The following is a 9,682-nucleotide window of genomic DNA, read 5'->3' as shown; positions in this document are numbered from 1 at the left end:
CAGATGATAGCAACAGCCAGGAGCAAAGCAGGTTCCCCATTGCAGACATGTGTGGGCTGAGGAGGAGCCATAGTCCAGGCAGAGAGAGTGAGGGCATAGCTGAGCATGGAAGTGGTAGTGGGAGGCTGTGGGGACACAGGCCTATCACGATGTGGGAAACTGCAGGGTGAGTGACCAGGTGTATGTGAGGGACCAGGGTGGGGCTGCCTTACTGGGGGGCTTCTTTTTTTTTTTGTCTTTTTGCCATTTCTTGGGCTGCTCCCACTGCATATGGAGGTTCCCAGGCTAGGGGTTGAACTGGAGCTGTAACTGCCAGCCTACACCACGGCTCATGGCAACGCCCGATCCTTAACCCACTGAGCAAGGCCAGGGGTCGAACCTGCAACCTCATGGTTCCTAGTCAGATTCGTTAACCACTGTGCCACGACTGGAACTCCAGGGGGCGGGGGGGGGGGGGGAGGGCCTTCTGTTTCAAACTTGGGCACCAGGTCACTGAGGTCCAGTGTAGCTGCTGGCCAGCACAGTGACAAGCATCTTGAATTGAGAGCCTTCACTGGTCTCTGATTGATATAATGTCCAACAATTAGGATTCCCTGTTCTAAACAAGAGAAATTGACTGGCAGATTTAACAAAAAAGGAACTAATTAAATAAAACTGAGAAGCCCACGAGATCACCAGGAACCTCATCAAAGCAGTGGAGGCCATGGCCCAGGCTCATCACCCCAACCACACCTGAGGCTGGCCTGATGACAACAGCTGGTCCCTCTCCCAAAAGACAGCCTGGATGGCACCATAGTCCAGGTGCTGATGCCGACGGCCCACCGTCCTCCCTGCCAGCCCTGCCTCTGAAACCACCTGCGCTGCACCAGCCATGTGGCTGCATCTGGCATCCTCCTTCCACCTCTCAGGCCCCAGGGGGCTAAGCCTGTGTCACATCCCCACACCGTTGTTGGAAAAACAAATATCTGACTGTCACCGAGTGGAGTATCTCCCAAACCTATGGAGGAGTTGAGGTCTTGGGCAGCCAGAAACCTGACCCACAACCACCCATCCTGTTTCATCCGAGCTGCCTCCTCTTTGAGAGACCGCAAATCTTCCTTTTGGCTCTATCTTCCTTCCTCCTAGATCCACGATCGAGGCCTCTGGATCCCTCACCACTCACATATCATTACTGTCCGGTCCCCAGAATTGGAAGCAACCCTACGGCTGTGGTCTGATGAGCCGGAGGTGCCATGAGATGATCCTGCCCCATGACGTCCCCTCCCCACCACCCTGAGAGGCCCTTACACCCAGGCAGCCACGCTGCACGGATGGCTCATGTTGGCGCCTTGCAACATGGAGTCACCTGAATCCCCAGGTTCTTTTCACAGGAACGGCTGTTCAATGGGGCTTCTCAACCATTTACTGATGCGGCTGACTTACTGAACATGTGCAGATTTAACTGAGTAATATAAGACTGCATTTGTAATACTTCAACTATTTGGTTCACACCCTAAGTTCCTTTGCTCTTCGGTGCAGTTCCCTTGGCTGCTTCAACCAGAAACTGCAAACGGGGGGCCTGGGGGGGTCAATGTGGCCACAGGCTGTTTGGCTAACAGGCTGTTTTCCTGAGAACTGACGGAGTGCCAACTGTTCAACATCAGGAGAGCCCACGTAGAAAGCAGGCCCCCAACTTCCCTGGAAAGTAGAAAGATCAGGCAGTGCTGGGCCCCAGTGTCCTCAAGGAATGAGGGGTCAGCTGGGGCTGAGTTGCAGCATCTGCCTTTGCAAGGCCAGCATAGCCCCTGCAGATCCCCGCTGTGCAGCCTGTCCGGCCTCTGAGGATGCCTAGGCTGTGGCAGTGGGTCAAGGTGGCCCAAGGGAGGCAGAGGGGTTCAGCAGACCTGTGTTTGCTCTTATGGGGCCTCAGTCATGCATAACAGGGGGAGCTGGGGGCAGGGCTCCTGGCACGGGCCTCTGGTGTTCTGAAATTCGATCTTCTCCTTCTGGGTGACTCCTGATCGGATGATCCTCCCCTGTGGTCAGCACACGTTTGTCCAGAGAGTGGCCACCTGGGCTGAGCTGGGTGGTAGGGCTTTAAGACTTCAGCCCTCCATGGTGTCAGATGAGTGTCTTTTGTTAGTGGCTGAAGCCAAGGATGAAATGCTCTTGGAGTTTGACTGTGTATCCTGCCATGTGGGACGGGAAGTAGAAGCAGCTGCCACAGGAGAGGGAAGCAGCATGTCCCCATATAGAAGGCTGGAGATTTGCCCCCCCCACTCCCCCCCGGGGCCCATCTGCAGCGATCTGGTCCCACTCTTAGCTGGGGGCTTGCAAGGTGCCTCTGACTCCCGGGATCCCTTCAGTTCCTTTAAAAACCTCTCTAGAGCTGGTTTCTGTTGCTTGACACAGAAAGCATCCAGGGCCCATCAGCACAGCAGCCCTCCCAGCTCCCCTCATGCCCTGTGTCCATGCTACTTGCTTTTGGATTAAGCATTCTGGTCCTCTCGAAAATTCCCCTTTGGGAATTCCTGATGTGAGGCAGCAGAAATGAATCCGACTAGTAACCATGAGGTTTCAGTTCGATCCCTGGCCTTGCTCAGTGGGTCGGGGATCTTGCATTGCTGTGAGCTGGGGCATAGGTCCCAGATGTGGGGGCTCAGATCCCGTGTTGCTGTGGCTGTGGTGTAGGCTGGCAGCTACAGATCTGATTCAGCCCTTAGCCTGGGAACCTCCATATGCCGTGGGTGCAGCCCCAAAAATCTAAGAAAAAAAAAGCAAAAACCAAAACAAACAAACAAACAAAAACTCCTCTTTGTTCAGGTCCAAGGGTAGAAGGAGGGCCTGAGAAGGTGCTCAGTGTCTGTGATGGCCCCTCCTGGAAGCCTGGACCCAGGTCCTGTTCCCCAGGCAGCTCGGGATGCCTTCCTCTCTCAGGGCATTGCTGACGAGGATAATCGTGCAACATCCACACTACGAGAGAGTCAGGAAGGGGTGGCAGGCATAGGGCTCCTGTGGTGGTCAGAAGCCAGGAGCAAAGTTTCCACGAACTAGCAGCCTCAGTTCATGGTACCACGGTCTGACTCAGGGTACCCGGAGCTGAGAGGCAAAGATGGGCATTCAAATCACCACCAGGCAATGATTTGGAGACCACTTTTCCATTGATTCCACAAATATCCATTCAAAACTTACTGTGTGCCAGACACTGCGAATATTACCGAGTAAACATACGGCTTATAGGGAGCTCTTGTATTGCAGCGGAATGTGATCTCGTCCACCTTTCGGTTTGGGAGACACAAAGATGAACAAAATTCAGCCTCAGTGATTTCATAACTATAAGCCTCACCTTCATCACAAATAAAATTGGGTTAAAATAATTATCTCACAGAGCCGTTTAGAGGATTAAATAAAAAGATGCAAGGCATGTTCTTGGCACTGAAGGCTCAACAAATACTACTTTCTCCTTGAAAAGTAAAAAAAGTTACGCAGTAGTTTCACAAACCGTAAGTTAGCATAACCAGTAGTCGGGCCCACACGTCCTTCTGATATGGCCTGTCCAGGGTTGTGCAGGATCCAGCGTCCGGCCTTGGAGCAGATTTGTCCAGCGTCCAGCTTGGACCAGGCCGTGCAGGCCGCGACTGGGCCCAGAGCGGCCACGAGGGGGCAGCGCTCGGCAGGGAATCTGCGCCACCGGCCGCGGCCCTGCGGCCCCCGGTCCTCCGTGCGCTCTTGCGTCGCTCTGACGCGCCCGAAGGCGGGCGCCAGGACGAGACCGCGGCTCCCCTCGGTTGAGCCTCCCGAGGAGGGATCCAGCGGGTCCCCAAGGGCGCCCTGCATGAGGCTGCAGTTCGGCGGGCAGCGGCGCAGTCTACGACCCGCGTATCCGGGAGGACCCTAGGCGTCTTCCTCTCCGCCTCGCGCGGCGCCCAGCGCCCACCCCGGCTCTGGGGCTGTCACTTCCGCGCGTCGGTGGGTAGCGGACCGGGCCGTCGTCGAGGAGGATGCCCGGGTGTTGGCTTCGTCCCCAAGGTGCTGGCCGGCGCTGCCCAGGGAGGCAATCGGGATAGCGCCGCCCAAACTTTCCTTCGTGGCGGCGTCAGGCGGAAACATTCCGCTGCGAGGCTCCCGGAGAGAGAAGGAAGGCTCGGGCGCGGGAGGAGACAGGCCCGAGCTTGCGCAGGAGGGTGCCCCAGAGTTCCTGGGGGCCCTGGAAGCGCCCTAAGGGCAGGACTAGTGACCAGGGTGCCCCCAGGCCGAGGCAGGTCCAGGGTGCTGCTGCCCTTTCCCGGCGCCCCGCAGTGACCGTGACCTCCGCGCGCTCCCCACGCACGTGCTCGCGGCCGAAGACTAGGAAGCTGCACCCGCTGGGCAGCAGCGCTCAGTCCGGCCCAGGGCGCAAGGAGGCGGTGCGGGGGAGCGCGCACGCTGCGCCCCCGCCTCCCAGGGGATCCGACTGGCTGCTGCGAGCACAGAGCCGCCGGGTTTCGTGCCTGCCCGGCGGTGGCCCTGGACCCCGTGCGGGGCAGACTCGGAGGGACGAGTGTGACCCGCATCTGTGGGGGCCGTTAGCCGAAGAACTGGATTGGCTCTGCAGCCCTAAGGCAGATTGCGGGGCTCAAAGCTCCAGTCCCTGCCACGCAGCCCGGCCACTACTTGGCGTTGCCAGCTGCAGGGAAGGAAGTCGTGGCGTAGCCAGGAGTCCCAGCGGCCGTCTGGGCGCGACCCTGGCACCCAAGGTCTCGGGACCTAGAAGTGCGCGCGGCCGCCGGCGCCGCCCCCATGCTGCTCCGAGCGCCCAGGCTGTGCGCGTCTAGGGCGGCCGCTGCTGCGCAGAGCGAGGGCGACAGCGAAAGGCTGGGCGGGGACATGGACGAGTCTTCGCTGCTGGACCTGCTGGAATGCTCCGTGTGCCTGGAGCGCCTGGACACGACGGCCAAGGTGCTGCCGTGCCAGCACACCTTCTGCCGCCGCTGCCTGGAGAGCATCGTGTGCTCGCGCCACGAGCTGCGCTGCCCAGAGTGCCGCATCCTGGTGGGCTGTGGCGTGGACGAGCTGCCTGCCAACATCCTCTTGGTGCGCCTGCTGGACGGCATCCGCCAGCGTCCCCGCACCGGCGCCAGCCCCGGCAGCAGCCCTCCAGCGCGTCCAGGTCCGAGTGCCGGCCCAGGTTCGGGGACCGCCTCGGCGCTCGCAGGTGGCGGGGGCAGCGCTCCTGGCTCCCCGGTCCTCCTTCCTGCAGCGACCAGCGCCACTGCCAGTCTGCGCGACCTGGCGACCAGTAGGAGCGCGCCCCTGGCAAAGGTAGGTGTGTGCCTCGCCAAGGTGGGGGCGGTGAGCGGTGAGGAAGGACAGGAGACTAGAGGCGCTCCACGATGGCCTTCACCTGGGGCTTGTTTCTTTTCTTGCTTCCCTCCAGGGAATCCTTGAGTGTAACCCTTCAAGTCGCACTTGCCAACTCTTGGATGTCACGTGGTCCCATTCCGCCCCGCTCTCCTCTGAACTTCTTGTCCGCACCTGCCGCCCCCTCCTCCCCCTCCATCTGAAATTCCCTTCCCACCACCTGCACTTCCCCATGGGTGTGGCCTGTGTGTGCCTGGGGCCCCCACCCTCCCTCGGGGTGGACTTCTCTCCCTACCCCGGCCCCCACTCCCCATCGGTCCATCTCTAGGCTTGGCTTGTTTCCCCACCTTTTGACTTTGCTGGGCCCTCCGTTTCCCCCAAGACACAACCTTCTTCTCCTGGGAAGAAGCTGGACCCTTTGCACACCCTCCTCTGCCTGAGGTTAGCGCCTGGCATTCTGGCCACCGGTGGTGTCTTCTGCTTGGTGCCTGGTGTCTGGCAAGGGAGGACCTGGCAGAGGCAAGTGAGTGCCCTGGGAGGTTGTGAGGGTGCAAATTACAAACTCATTTAGCAAGAGGGGAGCAGATAACCTGGAGGTCAGGACCTTTCCTCACAGCCCTTCCTAGGCTTGGCCTCTCAGGCCTGCTGTGTTCACATGGGCTGTTATTTGAGGTTTGGTTTTGCATTTTGATATTGATACATTGTCCAGTTGTACTGGGTGGACTGCTTCTGTTTCAAAGACCTTATCTTGGAGGTTCCGGTGACTTGGTTTCAAAAGCTGCTTAGAGTGTGTCATTTCACACCCTCTGCCACTTTGGGCATGGTTGCTGGTGGGAGGATGGGATACTGGTTTAAGTGAGAAGTGAGAAACTACTGGTGTTTTGTATTTTCTTTAAATGTGGAAAAGTTCATTGAAAGGTTTGCTATTATTGCAGATATTTGTTTTAGAGAGCAAAACCGTATTCGTCTACTTTTTTTTTTTTTTGGTCTTTCTGCCCTTTCTAGGGCGCTCCAACGGCATATGGAGGTTCCCAGGCTAGGGGTCTAATCGGAGCTGTAGCTACCGGCCTATGCCACAGCCACAGCAATGCGGGATCCGAGCCACGTCTGCAGCCTACACCACAGCTCACGGCAATGCCGGATCCTTGATCCACTGAGCAAGGCTAGGGATCGAACCCGCAACCTCATGGTTCCTAGTTGGATTTGTTAACCACTGAGCCATGATGGGAACTCCGTATTTGTCTACTTTTGACCTTTCAAAGATCTGGTGATGCATAAAGCACTTAAATAATCTTCCATATGTGCAGTGCTGAGGTGGGGAGAAGTTCCCCGGCCAAATTGCTCAGCTCTGTACTGTCTCTCAGGTTAGGAACTTAAGCCCTTGGGTGTTAAGCTTTTGAGTTAAAAGTCAGACTTTGCCAGACTGGGCTTTTCCTATGGGTCAGGGAGAATGGGCAGCCAAGAATAGTCAAGAAATATCTGTACTTGGGATCACTGCTGAAGGGGAATTGGCTTAGTTAATTAATTTGGTTTTGTGATTAAATCCAGTTGTTACAGATTTTCAAACTTTTCTTTCCTACCTTGCCCTTATTATCAAAGGTATCATACTTAAGGGTCTTTGTTTGCAAAGTAAGCGGGTCACCTCCTCCTGCTCAGACAGCCACATGCTTTCCAGAATGATGCTTCCAGTGAGGACGTTTTACCGGTCATGTTTGATCAGGAAGATGAGAGGTAACTTCTGGGCTTGAGGCAGCTCCTGAAATCCACGGCATTTGTAGCATGTAAAGAAATTTGTGAGGAACTGAACTAATAACTTCTAGAAATGACACTTCGTACCAGGGAATTAATTTTTTGTCGCCTGTGTTTGGCTGACTTTCTTTTTGGAAACATGCAGCCATCAGGCTGTGTCCAGGGCTGCCTGAGCCTGGGGGACTCTGGAACACATTTCCTTTTTTCTTTGTGCTGTGTTGCCTGAGTCTGATCCTCCGTCCTTCCTTATAGCTGCCCTTGCCCCAGGACTAAGCTTGGGCCTAGGAAGAGTCGGCATTAAATCCAGTGTTAACATTCGATCATTTTCAGAGAGGAAAGAAAAAATAGTGGTGGGGTAGCAGCATCTAGCCTTTTATCCACTGGGTTTTTTGTTTGTTTGTTTGCTTGCTTTTTAGGGGCACCCACAGCATATGGAGGTTCCCAGGCCAGGGGTCAAATCGGAGCTACAGCTGCCAGCCTATGCTACAGCCACAGCAACACGGGAACCCAACCACAACTGCAACCTACACCATAGCTCATCGCAACACTGGATCCTTAACCCACTGAGCGAGGCCAGGGATCAAACCCAAATCCTTATGGATACTAGTCAAATTTGTTTTCACTGCGCCACAGCGGGAACTCCCCAGCCATTGGTTTTTAATAGTCTTTAGGAGTCTTCTTGGGCAACCAGATGTCCTGCAGCTGGTGAGTGTGGTGGGCAAAGCCTTCAGCCGTACATCATTTTCAAATGGGCCCTAGTACTGGACTGTATACTGGAGTAGGTGGACTCAAAGCTGGGAAGCTGAAGGCTACATGCTACCATGTGTAGTTTAATAGATGGGCATTCATTGTCATCAAGTACTGTATATGCCTTAGTAGTAGGTGACTACAAATATGAGTCCCATTTCCTGGTGAGAAGCCCCTCTGGCCTTCCTTTGGGATAGTTGGAATATGTGGATGTTTTAGGTGTGTAGACAGGAGACACCTGATTAGATTTTTGTTAATTTAGTGACAGGTAGATCCTGAGAATGTGTTTGGTGTAAAAACCGTTCCGTGAGTTGGAAGCACTTTTCACACTCCTCACTGGCATCTTTCAGTGGAGTTGCTTGGACCCTCCAGCCTGCTGGGTAGAGCCATTGAGTGCTGCTTTCCCCTGGGCTGCTTGAGACGAGGCATTTTGAATGTTACACTGCCCTATTACAGTGTCCACGGCCTGAAGCTGGCCATATTGTGCTCCGCTTAAAGCCACCTGAGAAGGGCCATTAACACACTCCCATTGCAATGCCGAGCTTCTCAGCCTAACTTGATTTCTGTCTGTTTTACAGTTTTGCAGGGTGAACCCTTAAACACCCCAACTAGCATTGATGGGGGCTTTCAGGGCAACTTGCCTTTCTAAGAGGATTTTGTGGTTCCCAATTGAGTAATTCAAAGCATACTTTTTAGTGTGTCTGAATAAGGCTCTAATATTAGACAATTCCAATTTTTGGGTGAGTGATTTTTATTTTGAAAATCTCTTGCCCTGTATTTGAGCATACACAGAATTTGCTATGTACCCACACTGGATGGAGCCCATCCTGGGAGAGCCAGGGCAGCGTGTCCCCTGATGGAGCTGAGTTAAGGGGCTGAGGCTGGTCTGCTCTCAGGAGGTTCCTGGGGGCAGTGGGCTGGTGTCAGAACACTGTGAAGGTTAAAGGAGGACATGATCAGAGTTAAGAGCTCTGCAAGGCTTGGTGGTATGTTCACTGATAGAAAGCGTAGGTGTTAGAACCTGATTAGTTGGTCTGCAGGTACTTGGGGTTATGGTTAAGCTGGAAGCCTGTGTATCTCTTGGCCGCTGTGCCTGGGACCCTGTAATGGGAGCAGAGAAAGGAATAACACAGATGGTGTCCATTAGATATTTTATCTTATAAACACACACATATGTTCCCTCACTGTTTTGTTTGTTTGTTTTTTTGTTTTTTTGGATGCAGGATCAGGACTGTTCTTCTGTTTCTAACCTTTCTCTCTAGTTTAAACCACAGTCACAATTTATGATTTTCTATTTCTTTCAAAGGGACTGAGAACTAAGACTTTCAAAGGATCCTGAGTGGAGCACCTTCCAGATTTTAAATAATTCCCCCACAACATGTTCTATTTTTGTTCCTGCCAAAGTGACAGTTTTAAAGAGATCTTTTTTTGTTGAGTCTTTTCTAAGTGGTCACCATGGTTTTCCAAGGAGTGGCTTTTTCTGCACTGACCCTTCTCTGGTTTACATACTATTTGATTCAAGTTTGTATTTATATGCAAGTTTATAAGTACACTTGCATAAATGTGCTCAGGAATCCAGAGAGTGGACTCTGGTGGGCACAGGCCTCCTGGACAGTGGTCAGCCAGGCAGCAGCCGTCTGTGGGATGGAGGAAGTGGAGTGCAGGCTAGTCCAGCTGGCCCACTAGCTGGAGGCCATCAGAAAGTGTCTGCAAATCTGGAGTGAATCACTGTGTCTTGCTTTTGCCCACAGCTGGGCAGCTTGTACCCAGATTTTCTGGCTAACAGTGGCTGAGCGCCTGCCACATTCTGGGCATCTCAGCATATGGCCTCATGGGAAATTCATGTGATCCTGAGAAGCGGTGGCCT

The 9,682-nt window shown here is 54.2% G+C and overlaps 1 protein-coding gene across 1 annotated transcript in view; it reads left to right on the top strand.

Moving 5' to 3' along the window:
- The first annotated feature begins 3,814 nt into the window (after window positions 1–3,814).
- SH3RF3 (SH3 domain containing ring finger 3) overlaps window positions 3,815–9,682 on the top strand; it is a 204,079-nt gene continuing 198,211 nt past the window's right edge. The window contains exons 1-4 of the mRNA XM_047782790.1: window positions 3,815–3,858; window positions 3,910–4,163; window positions 4,279–4,534; window positions 4,716–5,280. Coding sequence (XP_047638746.1) covers window positions 3,815–3,858; window positions 3,910–4,163; window positions 4,279–4,534; window positions 4,716–5,280 — 1,119 coding nt within the window. The remainder of the gene's footprint in view (window positions 3,859–3,909; window positions 4,164–4,278; window positions 4,535–4,715; window positions 5,281–9,682) is intronic.

Source organism: Phacochoerus africanus, chromosome 5, assembly GCF_016906955.1.
Source record: "Phacochoerus africanus isolate WHEZ1 chromosome 5, ROS_Pafr_v1, whole genome shotgun sequence".
NCBI lineage: Eukaryota > Metazoa > Chordata > Mammalia > Artiodactyla > Suidae > Phacochoerus > Phacochoerus africanus.
Note: the sequence above shows the minus strand (reverse complement) of the source record. Positions and strands in the feature narration are given on the sequence as shown.